General features: G+C 39.3%; 1 protein-coding gene across 1 annotated transcript in view; it reads right to left on the reverse strand.

Annotated features, from left to right (window-relative positions):
- The window catches only part of LOC105453767, a 35,227-nt gene extending 15,212 nt beyond the window's left edge, over positions 1 to 20,015 (reverse strand). Inside the window, exon 1 of the mRNA XM_011695966.1 lies at positions 18,734 to 20,015. Within this exon, the coding sequence (XP_011694268.1) occupies positions 18,734 to 20,015 (1,282 nt within the window). The remainder of the gene's footprint in view (positions 1 to 18,733) is intronic.
- Between the last annotated feature and the right edge of the window lie 1,571 nt (positions 20,016 to 21,586).

Here is a 21,586-nt window from a genome sequence, read left to right on the forward strand (position 1 = left end):
AACAATTTTTCTGAATCCAGATCTGAAAATAATTTTTGTTCAGTAATCAAAGTAATTTTGTGCGAAAGTTAAAATGATTGCTAGAACATCAAAACGTTTTACAGCAGTACTTATCAGTTTTAACATTCCAACAAATTATTTTTATGATTCAATAAAAAATTATTTTCAGATCTGTTTTTAGCAAAATTTTTAGACCTTTCAACATAATCGTCCTTTCCGTGTATATATTACAGATTGTATCTAAATATTCATTACTCTCTTAATTTCCAACTGATTTATAGATGACCGATCCGAGCTTTATTATCGTCCTTTCATTGCAATTTATTTTATTTTAATTCATTTTACTTTCTATTAATTTAATTATCGTATTTTAAATATTGATTTTTTATGCATCGCGTTAATGTGATGAGATGCAATTTACGTCGCCATATGGCAAACGCTAACAAAATCATTATCATCAACTAACGCGTGGCTCGTTGCACTATCAATATGTCAAAGAACATATGCGCCGTGAAATGCTTTTAGAAAAACTGCTGCACTCTGATATCGGGAAGATATCGCGATTATCTAACTTGGTTCAAGCAAATATCTCGTCGACAGTTATACATAAAATAAACATTGGGAGATTCTGCTGTGTTTACGATCAACTTTCGCAATATAGAAGCGTAACGTAAGTTAAACACAACCATGAATCGGTAAAATCTCCTTATAAAAAACAAAATTAAAATAACGAGAGAGAGAGTTAGTTGATTTCCATAAAACGGAATGTTTAACTTTTAAAATTATAATTCTATAAATAAATTTCCACCGATCCGTTTTAATTCAACCACCTCCTTCATCGTCAGCGTGAATCGATATTAATTCGGTAAAATCCCCTTACAAAAAACAGAATTAAAATAACAAGAGAGTGAAAAAGAAAGAAAGTGAATTTCCATAAAACATAATGTTTAATCTCCGAAATTATAATTCTATAAATAACTTTCCGCCGATCCGTTTTGTCAACCATCTCCTCCGTTGTCAGCGTGAATCGATATTAATTCGGTAAAATCCCCTTACAAAAAACGGAATTAAAATAACAAGAGAGTGAAAAAGAGAGAAAGTGAATTTCCATAAAACATAATGTTTAATCTCCGAAATTATAATTCTATAAATAACTTTCCACCGATCCGTTTTGTCAACCATCTCCTCCGTCAGCGTGAATCGGTATATTAATTCGGTAAAATCCCTTTAAAAAAAAAACAGAACTTAAATAACAAGAGAGAGAAAAAGAGAGAAAATAAATTTCCATAAAAGATAAAAACATAATGTTTAATCTTCGAAGTTATAATAATATAAATAAATGTCCACCGATCCGCTTTAATTCAACCATCTCCACCGTTGCGTCGTCAGCGTGAGTTCCTTTGCGGTGACTTATACAAACTCCTCTGTATTCTTATGCAAATCGCCTCTTGCCGTCGTCGCGGGTAGCGGCGAGGTTATTGTAATCTTTTCAGCCGCGGTACTTCTTTCCCAATAACTTTCGTCGAGGCGGCGCGACGCGATATTACGAGGCGCATCGCCCGGCCGGCCGGCCAGCCGGGCACCCATTGTCCGCGACACCGCGACATTTCAGCGGCGCACTTTTTGTGCGACGACAGTGCGAATTGTTCGGGACGTGTCCGCGGTATAATCGAGTAACTGTACGCAGACAATGGCCGAGGCCGCGCGGTACGCATCGTTGACTCCAATTATGCGAGTTCTCAACCTCGGTGGCAACTGGCAGTGCTGCAGCGGCGCGCCGCGTTGCTACCGCAATTACGCGACCGCCTGTGTTTATATATATATATATTTTTGCCATTTTAGCGTGATTGGATCGATCGCAGACACGTGAAATCCTCCGCACGAAATCCCGCACTGTACAGATCTAAAAATTGATAGCAGTAGAAAATTTATATATCAGCACAAAAAATTTATATCGCATTTGAGAGGCTGATACTTCGGGCGCAATCTCATTCTAAATTCGTTGCAGTGAGATTTTACTGCAGAGCAATGAAATTTTCACTGTAGCGAATAGTCAAAACGACCATCCTTTTTGCAGTGAAGTTTTATTTTAATTTAAAGTGAACTTGAGTCACTGCAATTAATAGTGACTTTTTAACTGCTAGTAAAGTTTTTTACTCTAATCAATTAGATAGAATGGGCTCCAAGAAATAATCAAATATAGTGAAGTAATTGCCTATGAGAAGGGGAATCTTATATATATGCATATTAGCATCGAAAGATATTAAATTGTTCGTCAATTTAATTTGTTACAAGTTTTCGGCTTCACGCAAAGAACTGTGTTTCAATACCGACAAATCGTGCGGAGCGCAGATCGTGTATGGTTGGATGTTGTAACGATAAGAATATCACACACTAACACCCGTGTCGGCTCTCAGTAGGCAATTACTTCACTATATTTTTTACTCTAGCAAAGTTACTTTTCACTGTTAACATAATGAATTATTTTCTACCGTGTCAAAAAATGTTCACTGCTTCTACAGTTAATTAATCACTTTTCTTGCAGTGGATCAAGCCACTACAACCATGCCACTGTTACCATAACAGTGACATTTTTCATTGTTTCTTATAATAAAGTGAAAATTTCACTTTAACAAAAGTTGAAGCTTACTTTTACATACAGTAAAAATCACTGCATAGCAGTGAAAATCCTAAAATCGACTTTTCACGCTGTATGATAAAGTGACAATTTTCACTGCAAGGAATTTAGAGTGTAACTTGTCATTTAGATCGTTGCGATTTAAAGGTCACAGGTGCGTTTATTTTCCTTTTCTTTAGATTGTAATTCAAAAATGGACTGTAGCAGAGCAAGAAGCGTTGAAAAACCAGCCGGCTGTTCTTCCAACGCGTCCTTAACGACGGCGATTGGGACCGACGACGTGACAGAGCGAATGGCAGCCGTCGTGAGGCAACGCTTCGCGTTTCCGCCGGGGAATATATCGGCGAAATCGTTTTCATGTATCCGCGTAACATATCACGTTCGTTCAGCCCGAGGCCACGCATCAGGTACTCACGCGCGCGACGTGTTCGTGTCCGAGAAAAAAAAACCTATCTAACATCCGTTCTTGATGGATTACCGTTACCACCATTTGCGGTCTTCGGCATTCGTAAATGGCAAAATGCACCGAGACATTGAAATAGAGAGACGCTTCATGCCATTGCCTTCAGGGAAGTGAGTCGGGTCTCTGTAAAATCGATAATTATATGCCCTCTCTCTTTCTCTCTCCGAGAAAAATGCGAAAATTTTGAACTATTTTGAAGTATTGCAGAAGAGTAACTTGAGCGCAAACGTTTTGCAACTCGCGGAGGAAACTTAAAAATGACAGCTAAAGAAGGTAACGTAAAATTCATTTTATGTGATTATAACTTTGCGCTAGTTATGGATAACAAATCTTTTGTACAGATCAATACATGTCATTTGAGTTAAATTAGGTAACGTAATTTTATGATACCAAAATTGAAAAAATTAATCTAACAATGTGAGGCAAGCTCGTCAATGTAAGAACAATCAAATTGTAGAATAGGCCCAACTAACGAGCGTTAATAAGGTGACGCATAAATATAAAACATAAAGTTTATTCAAATCAGATAAGCGCGGTACATGTTTCGGCTTTACTTAGCCTTCTTCAACCACAAAAAATTAAATGACTAACGAACGGAAACACATGTGAGTCACATAATTGATGAATAATAATAAGTTAATATAAAGCGGGAAAAAATTAAGGCTACCACTTGCGTTAGAGACAGGAAGCTCCTGCAATACAAAGATACATACTACTTAGGTTTTATCTATTCATGCAAGAAATGTACCGAGACATTGAAAGAGAGACGTTTCATGCCATTGCCTTCAGGGAAGTGAGTCGGGTAAAATCTCTGTAAAATCGATAATTATGCCCTCTTTCCTTCTCTCTCTGAGAAAAATGCAAAAATTTGGAAGTACTGCAAAAGAGTAACTTGAACGCAAATGTTTCGCAACTCGCGGAGGAAACTTAAAAATGGCAGCTAAAGAAAGTAACGTAAAATCTATTTCATGTGATTTTAACTTGGCACTATAGTTATGGATATCAAATCTTTTGTGCAAATCAATACATGTCATTTGAGTTAAATTAGGTAACGTAATTTTATGATACCAAAATTGAAAAAATTAAAGCTACTACTTGAGTTAGAATAGGAAGCTCCTGCAATACAAAGATACATAGGTACCACTTATAGGTTTTATCTATTCATGCAAGAAAACACTCGTGCAAAAGCGGGGTAAGCAATCACGAGTGAATTACAAATAGAATGAACGAATAAGATGATCAAAGTAAACGATCAAATAGGATAGACCGATTGAGAATGGAAGCGAACGAAGAAGACGAAGAAGTCCAGAGGCAAAGTGTTTCGCAAAGACGTGGCGAACGGAGGGACTCTGGGTGTGCAAAGTCGGTAAGCTTGTCGAAACTGTATAATGCCGGCTCGTATGATTTCCACCCGGCAGCCTATAGAAAACGAGCGCGCGTGAATGGACAAAGAAAAGATCGGCGTCGGTGAACGAGGAAACTGAGGGATTCGCGGTATTATGCCGCGGAAAATAAATTACGTTCGGCGCGCTATAGCTTTTATATACCGAGCAGGTATTCTCCGCTGAGATACGTGAGAGAATGCGAAACGCACTTAGCAATATGTACACGAATTATGGGCGCGAGCACAGCGTGACGTGAATGACTTTTGACGGGTGTTCAGCATTTCGTCCCCCATTGTGACGGCATTCTATTGAAACTAACGCTCACAGGTACCTGTTGGCTGTTGTACACTGCGTCACAAGTTACCGCCGCAGAATCAAAATTATTAAATCGTTAAATAATGATACTTGACAGCCTACACGGTCGATGTGCACGAAGAAAATATTCTAACGTGGATTACATCAAAATATGTATTTATTTTCTAGATTCGAACCTTGACTGGGATAATAACACTGTACAAACATTTTTAAACTTTTTCATGTTTTATGACATGTGGCAGGAAATTCCGATAGACCTTTTCCCGTACAAATCCGTTAATAAAATGCTCAAGTACATTAAATGTTTCAGAAAAACTAGATTAAAAAATAGAAAACGTGTTTTAGCCATTTTTGCAATTTCAAAAAATGGGACGTTATGAAAATTTGCGGGAATTAGCTAGGCTAGCTTGAATGAAAGCAGGAACTTTAAGCTACAACCATAAAAAAATTAATAAATTGTTTAGCGGTATATGCTGTAAGTAGTGCGTGTTTCTAAAAAAATCTGTAATACAAAAAATTTTGTCATGTTACTTATTTATACCTTTATTTTACATGGAAAGAACGATTTTGTTGGAAGATCTAAAAATTTTACTGGACTGGATTTTACAGATCTGAAAATAATTCTTGTTGGACCATCAAAATAATTTGGTTAAAGTTAAAAACGATTAAAAGCATTGAAATAAAACGTTTTGATATTCTAACAATCAGTTTGACTTTCCAACAAAATTATTTTGATTGTCCAACAAAAATTATTTTCGGATCTATATCTAGTAAAATCGTTTTTTCCATGCATAGTTGTATTATATAGCTTAAGGTTCAAGCTTTTATTTAAACGCTAATTCCCGAATTTCTATGACATCCCATTTTTTAAGCAACTTCAAAAATGGCAAGAGTCATTGTTTTGTCTTTATAATCTGGTTTTTCTTAAGAACCTGACGTGCTAGAGTATTTTTAATTACGAATTCGTAATCAATGAGAAAAAAACTATCAGATAGACTCACCTGCATGCCATATGTCATGAAACAAAATCCTTGTTGTACAATGTAATTTTTGTAATAAATTCCTTATAGATTTCTGAGATAATAATTAGTATCAATGTGTTAAATTTATTTATTATTAATTTAATAATGTGATATTGCAGCATTTCCAGCTTTGGGATAAAATTGTATTTCAAGACTTCATTGTAATTTTTCTCACAATAAATTCCATTTTAAAATTATTATAATTTTTATTACAATATTTCTTTGTGTAGTTGATATTGATATAATTTTATTAGAGTTTAACATACATGCTGCATATGTACTTTAATAAACAGACATTCAGAAGCTCGATGCGTGAATTTTAAGTCGGCATTAAAGTATTAACGAGACGATATTTCTTCAAACCGTTAACACATGACGCACTACGCGCTGCATCGCTTAAATGGTCATGCGAACGTTAATTGAGCGGCAGTGTCAATGTTCGCTGGATGACCAAGGAAAGAGTTATTCAGGCAGGAAGTTCCACCTTTACGCCGAATTTCAATCAGCCGGATAACTACCGTTCGAGCTTCCGGTTCACTTCGTTAACCGCGAATAATATATCTGCCAGGTACACTCAAAGAAACCGCGAACTTCCTGCGCAAATAAACACCGCGACCTGAGAACCGGTGAAACGAACAGATTCAATTGGACGCAATTTATTTATTTTACCGTCGTTCCTTTTTTCAGAAATCGGCCTTTCAATTAAATTAAACGCAGTTAAATTAGCGTGAAATGTATTATATAGAGATCGAATTACTGTAGTCACAAATAATTCATATCAGATGCCAACAAAATTAATTACAAGCTATCTCTGTAATTAAATAGAATTTTCTATCATCAGCATTCTTTCTTCAAATTACAGTCACCAAAAAACAAATTTTGCTTTTAAATTAATTAATTCCATTTCTATAAGAAAAATTGCATATTATTAAGTTTTCAAAACTCCACAGCTGTATATCTAACGATGTGAAAAATCAAACTTCCACGCGACTTCGCATAATATAAGTCGCAAAATTTTTTCTTCAAATTAGTCACTTAAAAAAATAAATTTCGCTTCTAAATTGAATTCTTTAGGAATGGAATTAATTCTATTCCTAAAAAAAAAATCCTCAGAAAAAATTGCCTATTATTAAGTTTTCAAAACTCCACAGCTGTGTATCTAACGACGTGAAAAGTCGACCTTCTACGCGATTTCATACTTAATATAAATACAAAATTTTTTCTTCAAATTACGGTAACTTAAGAAACAAATTTTGCTTTTAAATTATTAATTCCATTCCTATAACGAAAAATCCTCAGAAATAAATTGCGTATTATTCAGTTTTCAAAACTTCGAATCTAATGACGTGAAAAATCAAACTTCCACACGATTTCGCGATAATATAAGTCGCAATAAAATATTTTTCTTCAAATTAAAAAAATAAATTTCACCTCTAAATCAATTAATTTCATTGCTAAAGAAAAGTCCTCAGAAGAAACATATTATTATTGCATATTATTAGGTTTTCAAAACTGTGAATTTCTAACAAAGTGAAAAATCAAACTTCCACGCGATTTCGCGTAATACAAGTTGCAAAAGGGAAACTCGTCGAAAGTGATGGCTTCATCAAGCCCGTGCGGGCCTGCCTCCCTCCGGGCGAGCAGTAAGACAAGAGAAACCGTTTCGATTCCGTTAATATAACGGCGCAGACTCGGAGGTTAAGCCGGGTGGTCAGGTAATCCGAAACGTGTTTGCCTTTCTCTCCGCGGATTTCGATTCGAGGCGTGTCGTTTAATCTGTACGAATCATCATCTGCAGCACTATCGCGTGACCGTCCCGACAACGTCGCGGAACTCCACCGTCAGCTAATATGTCATCGCGCGCAGCGCGGCGAATTGTCACGCACGACGCGAGCGAAGACAAACGTCGGTCTTCTTCTGTATCTCCTTCTCTCTCTCTCTCTCTCTCTCTCTCTCTCTCTCTCTTTCTCTCTGCCTTTCTCTTGCTTCCCATGAGGATACCCCATCAGACACAACGCGCCTTCCCGGAATCTCGCCATTATGTCGCGGTCGCACAGCCGCGGCGCGGGAACCGCGCAGGCAATAATTTGGTGCCTCGGTACCTATATACCGCCCGACCCGACCGCCGTGACGCCGACGATCGGATTACATCGCCGCTGCGGCAATTTATCAGTCCGCGATATAATTCGGTGACGTTCCGGAGTTCCCCACACAATTTTCGTGATTCGGAACGCGAACTTACGGCGCTTCCGTGGGAATGGATGCGCGCATCCGACTTTCTTTCTCTTCGCGGAAAGAACGATTTGGCTTGGATACAGATCTGAAAATAATTTTGGTTAAACAACCAAAATAATTTTATTGGAATGTCAAACTGATGATTGGAATCGAAATAATTTTGTTGGAAAATTCAAAATGCTTATCATTTTTTTCCAACAAAATTATTTTGATGATCCAACAAAGAATTATTTTTAGACCTTTCAACAAAATCGTCCTTTCCGTGTTCCCATAAGATTATTTACAGAAGAGACATACAGAAAACGTACATAAAAAGAACGATTTTGTTGAAAGATCTAAAAATTTTGCTAGAAACAGATTTAAAAATAATTTTTTGTTGGATCATCAAAATAATTTGTTGGAATGTTAAAACTGATAAGCACAGTTATATAAAACGTTTTGATATTCTAGCAATCACTTTGACTTTTGCACAAAAGTTATTTTGATTATTGAACAAAAATTATTTTCAGATCTGCACGGAAAGAACACTTTTGCTAAATCCAGATCTGAAAATAATTTTTGTTCAATAATCAAAATAATTTTGTGCGAAAGTCAAAATGATTGCTAAAATATCAAAACGTTTTATAATAATGTTTATCAGTTTTAACATTTCAACAAATTATCTTGATGATTTAATAAAAAATTATTTTCAGATTTGTTTTTAGCAAAATTTTTAGATCTTTTAACAAAATCATTTTTTCCGTGTGGGGATTCAGCAAAATTGTTCTTTCCGTGTAAAAAAAGAAAAATTCTTTTCTTACAAGAAAAAAAGAATATTCTTCGCGGCAGCGCAAAAGTTAAAACAATATCTGGAGCAGAGTATGATACATATGAATTACACGTTGCACGTCGATTCAAGATGTTCAGATAATAATCGCAGAGTGACTGCCCGCATTATATTTCATCTCGGCAGAATAATAATGGTAATTTCCAGCGGCGCACATGCGAGACAGCGAGGAGTCCCCGCGGAGGAAACGCTGTCGCCCTTAATTTTTAATTGTCAAAAGATATATGTCGCAAGAGAAGATTACGCAATCCCTTATTTCACGACGATTAAAATCGTCGGTGTTAATGCCGCCCCGGCCGGCGCGTCATTATTTGCACGGCCGTCGGAGCCGCTCATTATTCGTGTAATTAAATTTTAATGGCGGTGGAGGATGTTACACCCGCGGGTCGCGCGGTCTTCTCCGAATGATACATAGTGTAACATCGCGTATAACCCTCTCCCGTCCCGATAAGAATTCTTTCCCGCGCGGAATGTAAGCTGGCGATAAGCAGGCGCCTGTCCACAGTGACGCACGGAATCCGTCCGACCACAGGATTCCTCTGTTACTCAACATTTGCGTTAAATGTCTCATTATTATACGACCATTGCCCTTTTATCGCCATTTTATCATAAACATTTTGTTTCGCGTATTTCTCAATTTATTTATCCAAGCTGTCTGCCGCGTAACGTTGAAACGAATAAAACGGAATGAGAGATACGCGTGAATTGATAAAAAAAAACATTTCACCTTATTTTTCCTCGCCTGCTGCAAATGTATTTCACATCATAAAAATAGGTCACGGCTTAATATACGAGAACGGAAATGACGAAGGCGCGTTCGCGCCTTCCTTCGCATAAACTTACGCGGCGCGCCGAAGACGCGCGCACAAAGCCCGCATTATATTGATTAACTCACGCATTATCTCTCTCTCTCTCTCATTGCGTATAAACAGGGGTGTCGGGGATGTTATCACCGGCCGGTCGAGCAAAAGTCGAGCTCGACTTGGCCTCCCAGAGTTTCGCGCCGCGAATGGTCGGGAAGCTCGATGAACCGCGATAGCTGCACAAAAGGAATAAGACGCGGAGAGAGAGAAAGAGAGAGAGAGAGAGAGAGAGAGAGAGAGAGAGAGAGAGAGAGGAGGCGCGCCTGCAGTGCCGAGAGAGTGTTTTGGCACCGAAGACAAACGCAATGTAAATTTCGCGTTCGAATACACGACCCCGTAAACATATCCCTCGTTGCGGAAGAGGACGGTTTCGGGATGTTTGGAGTAGAATGGAGAGCAGAATGGAGGCTCTTACAACGCACATGTGCGCGCGCGCGCGTGTCCCAGAGCGTTCGTAATTAAGCGTATAACAAGACTTGTTTACGCCGAGTCCGGCCCGGCCCGGCTCTCGGTAATCTCCAGAGCCGCTTAGTCTGCCGCTTTAATCTGACCCCTCAGCGCGGCGTGGCGAACAGTCATCCTATCGCGCGGTATGCGCGAACGTGATGTCCCTACACACCGGGCGTGCAGTGTGCCCGTAAATAGAAACTTTCGCTGCAGCGCGGCACGCCGAACGCGGTATTGTTCTCTCGATCGCGACACTCCCGGAGCCCCGTTAAACGCGGCCGGCACCGAAAGAGCGTGGGACATTAAACGGATGGTCGAGCCCGCAGACGAGGGACGCACGGAAGTCCAATTCGGCAAAAGGCTCCTCCCCTCCGACAGAGTCCGCGGAAAATTTCATCGAGGATCTCGATGTAATCGTATTAATTAGAGTTCTGCATGGAAAAAAACGAAGATTCTTTCCTGGAAGGTCTACACGGAAAGAACGCTTTTGTTGAAAGGTTTAAAAATTTTGCTAAAAACAGATCTGAAAATAATTTTTTATGGAATCATCAAAATAATTTGTTGGAACTGAATGTTGGAAATAATTTGTTAAAACTGATAAGTATTGCTATAAAACGTTTTGATATTCTAGCAATTATTTTGACTTTCACACAAAATTATTTTGATTATTGAACAAAAATTATTTTTAGATCTGGATTCAGTAAAATTGTTCTTTCCGTGTAAAAATTTTGTCGACTACAGATCCGAAAATAATTTTATTGGATCCATCATTGGATGTTTCATCGAAATAATTTTGTTGAAAATTCAAATCGATTGCTAAAATACCAAAACATTTGACAGCAATTCCCATTACTTTTGAGTTTCTAACAAAATTATTTTGATGGTCCAACAAAATTATTTTCAGATTTATATCCAGCGAAATTTTTAAACCTTCACGGAAAAAGAAACGATTTTGTTGAAAGGTCTAAAAATTTCGCTAAATACAGGTCTGAAAATAATTTTTTGTTCAATCATTAAAATAATTTGTTGGAATGTTAAAACTGATAAGCACATTATTATAAAACGTTTTGATATTTTAATAATCATTTTGACTTTCACACAAAATTATTTTGATTATTAAACAAAAATTATTTTCAGATTTGGATTCAGCAAAGTTGTTCTTTTTGTATAGCGAAGAGAGCGAAGATTCGAGTTGATATCAATTAATATTGATTACCAATTGTTACGTCCGCGAGATTTTAAGAGAAATCCAGGCTGCAATTTTCAAGATGACAAATCAGAATTGCGGACTGTTCACTTTCGAGAAAACGGTTCCCCATGTTTATTCATGCGCGGCAGGGTGAAAATGTCAGGCATTTACCACGCGGGCATCGCGGAGATTTCTCTCACCTTTGCTGCGCGCATTCTGCTTACAAATGGCTCGGCAAACAGCACAGCAAATCAACATCGATTTGTATAATGATCATGAAAGGCCTTATCACGCAGATTATAAATCATATCTCAATCGCGATTTATACCGTCTATTCACGTCTCGTCGTCACGTAAAATAAATACGAGCCGGCAAATACATTTAGACTTCAATCTCTTCGGAATTTAAATTACGTCGTAAATTACGTGTAATTGGTGGACGATAAACTATACGCTTGGCATAAACTCCAATATTAAATAACAATTGATTTAATAAATCAACAATTTTCCTCATAATTGTTGAGATGCCAAGATTTTTCAAATTATAACAAATATTACAAGATTAATTACTCTTTTTATTCAGTAAATTTTTAGAAAACGAATAGATTCAACTGTTTAACTGAAATTTATGTGAACTCGCGTTTCGTTAAGGTGGTTCTTTATATTAGTAAAGTGCCGAAAATTTGAAGTGCCTCACCAGAGCCCAAAATCACAAATATTTGTATAATTTAGACAAAATATTAAAACTGTATGTATATCTAATGAAATAGTATAATATAAAACAAACGATATTGCTACTCTGCGCATGATGACAAGGATAAGAAAGTAAATGACAATATACCATACATTGCTAACGAGATTACGTGATATTTTGCCATTTCAACGTTAAATATCTTTCCAGAATGGCCTATTACTTTTTTGTGACCATTAAAATCGTAATTTTTTTAAACTATTTTAATCTCGTTTTTTTAAAAACGTCTTAAATCACGTTTGTGTGCAGTTAATCAAAGAAGCGTCTCCAAACCTCACTAACAATAAATTATACGTAAAAAGTTATATTTTCAACATTTTTTTTCTCTCTAATTATTTCATCGATAACCTATACCCTAGAATTTTGCAGACGTCAAGTTCGTTACTTGACTTACATTTCAACTTCATTATATAAAAAAAATTAGACATTTCTTAAATAATAACTCGATTTACTAAATAACCATGTTAAAATTTTAATTAATACACGGAAAGAGCAATTTTACTGAATCCAGATCTGAAAATAATTTTTGTTCAATAATCAAAATAATTTTGTGCGAAAGTCAAAGTAATTGCTATAGAATATCAAAACGTTTTATAGCAATGCTTATCAGTTTTAACATTCCAACAAATTATTTTGATAATTCAAAAAAAAATTATTTTCAGATCTGTTTTTAGCAACTTTTTAGACCTTCCAACAAAATCATTCTTTCCGTGTATATTTAATTTCTATAATTTCTATTCTATGCTATAAGCAATATGGCCTTATAATTAATCATAATCTCCGCACAGGAAAAATCGGTCCTACTTTGGTATTGATATTAAGATCCGCTTTTCCATACGCCACCCTGTATATGCAAGACGGAGGATTATGTTAATATAACTCATCTCGCCAAGTACATCTAATTAACTATAAAATATTCGCGAATCTCTCTCTCTCTCTCGGTCTTTCTCTTTCTCTTTCTCTCTGTTTCCCCCCCCCCCTCCATTTTCGTGACTACAAAAAATCACCCTGCCACCTTCGCGTAAGATTACCTTCGCGGCATTGCGTAAAGTCATAAAATCTCACCTTCCCGTGTGTCAACGAGTCGGCGTTCGCACGTCGTGTTACTCACGCGATCTCGGTTAGATCCCGCCGCGCGGGCCCTATTCCCCCTCGATGCTAAAATTCCGCGCTCTCAGCAAGGATCCCACGACTTCCCGTTAACCCTCTCCCCCCCCCCCCACTTCCCCTCCCCCGATGTCGCAAACTTTCCCTTCGCTCGCGGAATCTCTCGGCAAGGCGAAATCCGTGACCTTTTAATCGGCGACGCAGACACTTTCCTTGAAAGACCGATAACACCGTGCCTCGAGGTATAATCGCATCAATTAATATATAATTGTGAAAAGCAAGTTCATATTCATCTCCATAAGCAGCGGCCTGAAGTTTCTTTCTTCGCTTCAAGATTATATCGAATGCTTCAAACTTGAAATTTTTCCCATTCTTCGCGACAATTCCTATTAATTGATTACGTAAATTGATTACAAAATGTAACTCACGTAAAAAAATAATCTATTGAAACCTGAAATTTCCAAAAGAAGATCCATGTTTCTCTTCAGGATAAATAAATTGTTAGTTCAGTTATAAAAAAGAACCGATACTCTCCAGCATTTTTCTTCGAGAATTTTCTTCGAAACTTGAATTCATAATACGAGTCATCACGTAAAACAAGTAATTGCTGCTCAACAACTAAGAACAATTAGAACGTCAGTCCTTTTTTTCATCGCAAATTTTCGTCAAAACCCCGACGAAATTTTCTTGGTTCTTTAACGCAATCATCCCCGAGGAGTAACTCAGAATCCCAAGGTCACCCAAGTTAAGGACCAAGAGGAAGGAGTCTCCTCTCCGTAACGACGTCGCGCACCCTCGCGCTCTCTCCAGGACCGCCCTTTCTCCCCTCCCCTCCCTCTCCTACCCGCTGTCATTAAGGAAAAGAGAAAGAAGCCACCCTCACCTTTGCCGTCGCAGACGTCGCAAAGCACCATATCCGCCGGCAGCAACGGAGCGCGTGTATCCTACCGCGTGGTCGCATCCGCACTGAGAAATTTCGTGACGTAGGGCGGCATTGCGGAGAGAGACGGGTTGCAAGTGGAGGCGGAGGACGTTCGAGAGATGGTGGCGCGATGGTGAGGGGGAGGAGGAGAAGGAAAACGCGGAGAGAGACCGGCGTTGAACGAACGACACACTATATCGATCGATCGGTCTGCAAAGTGTTAACGGTTTGACAGCCACGTTTACACTGGCTGGATGTAGCGCATCCGAACCGATGTATGGACGACCAACGGCCTCCAACGACGGCGGGGAGGTCGAGGAAAAGAGGGGAGGGGGATCACACGCCAATGTGACCCACCGTGGTGGGGATGCTCGGATCGATATTAGGGCGTAGACTCAAGGGCAAGGGCCGCGCAGGGCCTGGGTACGGGGTGGCGGTCCTCTCAGCGCGTCGGATGTCTCAAGGAATTCGAAGTCGGATTTTCCTGGGCCGGGAGAACACATGGGAATCGGTATTTTACGAGAAAACCTAAGATGGGACAGAGTAAATAAATAGCGAGAAAACTTAAGATTCCCGAGAAGATAAATAAATAATAAATATAAAGAGCGAGATCTCGTTTTCTCAAAGTTACATTTATCCCATCAAGATTGTATTTTAAATGTTAATTTTCCAAATAGAGAAAAATAAAAGTTGAAAATTAAAATAAAACTAACTCAAAGATTTACTAAGAAAAATTAATTATTAAGCGATAAATTATATGCTTTAATATATGTATGTATCTTTAACATTAAATATAATAGGAATTGTTCTTAATAGCATCAAGATATCAACATCTTTCAAACAAATAAGAGAAAAATTAATCATATATGCTTTTTACTTAATATAATTTTTTTTAAGAGCAAATAAAAGATACAGTGGTGTCCATTCATCAAAATTTTAATAAAAGTTTAATTACCGAAATATTCTACGTTGATTATATTATAAGAACTCACTGTAAATGATGGCTTTTATCAAAATCTCCGCAAAGGAAAAAATCAGTTCCAAGCTTCTGAAGTTGAAATTCAGGTCAAGGGTTCTAGAGCACCCTATATAAGGGAAACGCGTGCAACCGCGTGCGTGCGTGAGTGCGTACGAAAAGGAATTCGGATACACGATGTGCATCGTATGATGATATCGATCGCGGTTGTCGTCGACGCGATCCCTATTGTCTAGAATTCGTTATACACGTGACCTTTCCGCTCTTACGCGATCGATTCCATCTCCTTCCGTGACCGGGAAATTTACACGAGATTAGCGCGATACGAGTATTAAACGTGTTGTAAAAAGTTTTATATTGCATGGGCGTGTAAAAGCATCGCTTATTTGTCTTGTCGAATAATCTATCCTTGCGCTAATTGGCACCAGAAAAACTTTTTTTTACTAATAAAAAGTGATAAAGATAAAACAGTCACGTTATAAGATAATATATTCCCTGAGCTTTTGCGCTTCCGAATTTAATTTAATTGCTACAGACAGGATATCAAAAATTGATGACCTCTGCGTTTCTCAAATTAATAAAAATAATTAATTTTGTATCGCGCATAACTACTGTCTTGATTAATCCTTTTCATTTTTTTTCAAAAGAAAATAGTAATTTTACACGTTACATCTATAAATTACAAAATAAATTAATTTGTCTTGCAAGAAAAATAACTTGATTTTGACTTTTGACCTTCAAGTTATAATCGCGCTTCCCGACGTTTATGCAATCGAATCGCGAGGAGGACGGATTGCGTGTCATCAGAACGTTAATTGTACGCGCGTCGCGTTCTCTCCTCGTTTTACATATGAAAACTTTCGCGGCGCCGCGTGAGAAATGCAAATTGCCGCGAGGCAAAAGGGAGATATTTGCCCCCCTTCTTGGCTTTCGGGACGAAAGTGCGGCATTACGCGAACGGCCAGGTATTCGAGCGCAACGGCAGCCATGGCGTATGCCGGGTATGGGTGCATAGTTCAAGCAGTAAACGCGGTATTTCATTGCGGCGCGAAAGGATTAACCCCTTCGCAGCCACCGACGACCCGAGATCCTTTGATTCAGGAATTTTTCCCGAGGTGGCTGCTTTACGAACCTTCTTTAAGGACAGAGAGAGAGAGAAAGAGAGAGAGAGAGAGAGGGGAAGGGAACGTCGGTTTCGCATTACACAAAGATTACGTATGGTCAGCGTAATGTGACGATATCTATTTTGCGAGCGCAACGCGAAATTCTCCGCGACGTTTCGAAGAAGGAAAAAATTTTCATTCGTGTAGCTGGCAAATATTTTACACGCACGATTACGATTATTTTAATTTAACAAAAAACTACACGGAGAGAACAATTTTGCCAAATCCAGATCTGAAAATAATTTTTGTTCAATAATCAAAATAATTTCGTGCAAAAGTCAAAATGATTGCTAGAATATCAAAACGTTTTATAGCAATGCTTATCAGTTTTAACATTCTAACAAATTATTTTGATGATTCAACAAAAAATTATTTTCAGATCTGTATTTAGCAAAATTTTTAGACCTTTCAACAAAATCGTTCTTTCCGTTGTAATATTGCTAGTATCTTCTTAAAAAGTATTCCATTTCTCAGCAAAACTTTAAAAGCAAAAAAGACGCCTCGCTTCGTTATTATTTCTTTCTGTGCGTGAAATTAAATATTTGAAAAAATTTCGAGATTCAAATTGACTTCCAATTTAATTTTCTAAGCTAAAATATCTCTTGTCTCATTTAAAGCGGCGTCTACAATAAGATTCAGGACTTGATATTTAAGAAAATTGATCAATCACAATCGAATTTATTCTTCTCGCGCGAGATGAATAATCGACTGTAATTGGTCAATTTTCTTAAAGCTTAAGTCTTAAATCTGATTGTGGACGACGCTTTATTTCGCATGCAATTCGCATTTTCACGACGCAAATGCAGCCGCGACTCGACTGTCCTGTTCGAGAATTACGGGGCGCGTATCAACATTCTTGAGTCATCGGGCGGGCACGTATGCAAGCGGAGATAGAGTGAGTCTACATGTAAGATGATAAGTCGCAGATAAGAATGCTTAGCTAGGATAAAAGAGAGCTGTACAAGATACGCCTGCCGCCGGAGCACCTTTTTACCGCGTTGCGCTCAACTGTTAAAGGTGACGGCGCGGCGCGGCGCGGCGCGGTGCCATTCCGCCGCGCTCGCGTTGAGCACGCATTCACACACCCATGAGGGGAGCCAGAAAATTTCCTGGATCAAGCGCATTACCCGTGAGAACACACCGACACTTTCGGCATTTATATACCGAACCGCAATTCGTCGTTATCGCAGATGAAAAGTGACACTAATTTTTAATCTAATCTAATCGGTCGATTTAAGGCCAACACTCAACTCTCGGCTAGTTCCTGCAGCTTGTCGAATTAATTTCGTTACATCAAGATAGCAGCGGGTTTTTTTTATCATAAATTAAAATCGAATTAAAATCCTTTATGCCTCCTTCCTCGCATCTCTATAATCTCGAAGAGTTCACAGATGAACGAATGTTATTTATGTGCGCATGACGATAGCGAATAGACGCAATGATATTTCGGCTCGTAAATCTCGTGCTCCATGCAGGGCACAGGGTTCGATCTTATATATCGCCATTTGCATAAGTACGGGCTCTCCAGAGGGTCCTATATATACAGCCGAGTAGTGCTCGAAAAGATCGCGACCGTCGTCATTTCGGAACTGCTGCAGCGGTACCAGAGAAGAGAGGCACTCCGCGCGCGTCTGTTCTGTTTCTCTGGTTAAATCTATACATAGAATAGGGACATATGTCAGGGGGACATACACATACAAAAACGCACACGCATACCGCATGGGGGTACACTACCCTGACCTGCGGTAGCAACGCGAACGGGCGTACGTGCGTGAGGGAGCGTCCAAAAATAGGGGTGCCCGAGGGATCAATGGGAACGCCAGTTGTACCGTAATTTTAAACACCTCGACAAACGTCGCTAATTGAATCTGCCGGCTTATAAAACGCGCCCCTCTCCGTCAAACGGACGTCGAGCGTTTAACGGCCTGCGGGCATGAAACTGATAAAACCTGGAAATTTTCAACAGACGTCCTCGCGAGATAAAGGCGGAATCGAGGAAATGCGGGACGATATCAGCAAACGTCTCTCGCGGTGTCCTCTTTAATAGAGCTATATTGCAATAAATCATATTGACATTAAATTGCCCACACGGAAAGAACGATTTTGCTGGAAGGTCTAAAAATTTTGCTGAACACAGATTTGAAAATATATAAATTCTTGTTGGATTATCAAAATGATTTTGTTGGGAAGTCAAACTGATTGATATAGAATATCAAAACGTTTTACAGCAATGCTTATTATTTTTGAGTTTCCAACAAAATTATTTTGATTGGTCTAACAAAATTATTTTCATATCCAAATTTTTTGACCTTCCTGCAAACTCGTTCTGTGTATTGAAGTAGTTTAGTCTATTTATCCTTCGACTTTATGTACGTCAGTCATCCGTTTCTTATTATACAGTTTTCTCATACGCGCGAAATGTGAAAGCTCACCTTTCCGCTGGTCCTCGCTATCGGAATGAAGCTCCACGTCGTGCAGCCTCATGGACTGCACGAATCCTCGCCAGTGGCTGCGCGAGCGTTCCTTCTCGCCGAGATCGCTCTTCAGGTTCGCCAGCTGCCGGTCGGACTCCCTCAGGAGCCCGTCCAGAATATCCGGTCTTTCCAGGTTAGCGCTGGCCTTAGAATTCTCCTCCGCGCTCGCGCCTCCGTTCGACGAGTCCTCCCCGCGCGCGGAGTCACGCCCGCGGTTCTCCAGCTCGCGGCGCCCGTTCGCGGCGTAATCCGCGTCCTTCCAGTCCCGATTCTTCGAGTTTCTCCTCCTGCGAGCGGGTGGACGCGGCTGATCCTCCGAACTCGCGTCCTCCTTCCCCTTCTGATGCCTGATGTCCCTCAGCTCCTTCTCCGGGATCTCCTGCAGGATCTTGAACGCCTTCCCGTTCGCGTGCCTCGACATCTTATTGGACACGTTCTTCGGATTGTTGCAACGATCCTTCAACGACTCTCGACTGCAGCTCCTGGACGCTTCCAGAAGCTTCTGCGCCAGCAACCGCGTCCTGTTGATCTCCGCTCCGGGCTTTCTCTCCTCCTTCTCCGAATCGCCCCGGATCCTCCTGATGTCGCTGCTGTTTCTCGTCGCCGTCCTAGGCGAGGAATCCGCCGACTGGAACATCTGCTGGATCCTGAAGATGTCCGACCGGATCTTGGCCGAGGTCGGCGCGTCGTTCCTCTTACTCGCGGTGATCGTCAATTCTGTTCTCTGCAGCGACGGGCCCCTGTGATTCCGCTGCGTCGGCGGTGTGTTCCTCAGCCTCTCCAAGTCCCTCAGGTCCGCCAGCAGAGAGCTGTGGGTCCTCGTTATCCGGGCGTTGCCGTCCTCGAGGCCGGCCACGACGCTGCGCGGTCGGCTCCTCGTGTCCGGCTTGCCGATCTTGTCGATCGGCGTCAGCGACTGGTCCAGGAAGACGGTCTCGCGGATCTGGCTGATGTTGCGCAGCTTGGGCGCGCCGATCTTTATGCCGGTGGTCCTCATGATCACCTTCTCGACCGACTCGATGTCCCGCTCGCGTCCTAATCGCCTCTCCTCGATCAGCCGCGCGCGATTGGCGTCGATCGACGGCACGTACGAGCTGTGGTAGATCGGGCCCTTGACCGACGTGACGGCACGCGAATTCATACCGGGATTGGCGGACCTGCTGCTGCGCAGCGGCGACACCCGGACCAGCCTCGGCGCATCCCTAGGATCGTCCGTCTGCAAACTGCCCCGGTACACCATCTTCTCCCCGTCTATCTCTCTCTCTCAGTTTTCTTTGTCACCAGGAGCAGCGAGGATCATCCAAAAGATTGTTGTTTATCTGAAAATTTGAATATTAATTGAGTACTGAAATTTAACTTTGTGTTATTTTAAGATATATAGAATAACACAGTTATACAAAAATATATCTTTTTTGGGACCTGAGTAAACAACGTAAATGAAATTTTAAAAAACACCATTTAAGATATTTTAGGCTAGTGAAAATCGGCGTGATAATTATCGTGCAGTATTTTTTTCAAAAGAAAGAAAAAAATTAATCTTTGTGAACTGTATGTAAAGAACAGTGTTTCAAGACCGACAAAAATGCGGTGTAGTTTGCATGTAGCTGGATATTGTAAAAATTATTACACACCAGCATCTGTGTTGGCTTGTATTGGCGTTACTATTGTTGAAAAAAATTAATCTTCGTGAACCATATATATCTATCTATCTTTCCTTTTTCAGATCGAAAAATGGCAAATATATAGGATTCACGACGTTTAATATATTTGCCATTTTTGGATCTGAAAAAGAACAGATGGATAGACACATATATGATTCACGAAGATTAATTTTTCTCAACAATAGTAACGCCAATACGAGCCAACGCGGATGCTGATGTGTAATAATTTTTACAATATCCAGCCACACGCAAATTGCGCGCCGCATTTTTGTCGGTCTCGAAACACAGTTTTCTTTACATGAGGCCGGAATCCACTTGTAACGAATTAAATTGACTAGCAATTTAAATCTCCTTGATGCTAAACGTGCATCTGTAAGAATTCCCTCCTCCAAATCCAAATCTGCGAAGAAATTTATCGCTGAAAATATCACCTCAGCCGGGAATCGAACCCGGAACTCCCAACTTCCTATATTTGCCGGGCGGGCGTTCTACCATTCGACTACCAAGGTATGATATTCTTTGCAATAACTAATATATATAAACAGTATGTAAAGTATATTTCAGGCTGCGTAAATTCAAATAATTTTAAAGGAATTAGAGGACTCGTAAAGAATAAGAAACAAATGTTTAAAACATGTTTTAAACATTATATTGTTTTAAACGTGTTTAAAACAAATGTTTAAAACATGTTTTTTTTTTGAGGAAAAGACTTAACATGGATTTTAAGAAGATATATTCAGTATGGATTATATAGATTATAGTCTAGTTCTGCATTCATAGTCGATTCAATTCTTATATTTGAGATCATTAATTAATGCTACAAATGCTTTGAATTTTCTGATTAGTCAATTAGTAAAATGTTTTCTTCTGATAATCAAAATCAATTATCAAAGCCGAATTAGCATCTTAAGACATTACTTAAAATGATCTTGAAGTAGGAATGGTCTGATGTGTAAGCTATAATCAAAGTATTTCTTTATGTATTTTTGAAATTTTTATACAAAAATGAAACTAAATTTAGAAATAAATATTACTTATTAAAACTAAGTAGGTATGAGTAAGGCAGATGGGAATCAGCGTGGTTATTGGTACGCATTAATTTATTTCTAAGAAATTTACTTTATTCTAAGTCAAACGTTTCGGCTATTTT

The sequence above is a fragment of the Wasmannia auropunctata genome, unplaced genomic scaffold (assembly GCF_000956235.1).
Source record: "Wasmannia auropunctata unplaced genomic scaffold, wasmannia.A_1.0 LD335995.1, whole genome shotgun sequence".
NCBI classification, from domain to species: Eukaryota; Metazoa; Arthropoda; class Insecta; order Hymenoptera; family Formicidae; genus Wasmannia; species Wasmannia auropunctata.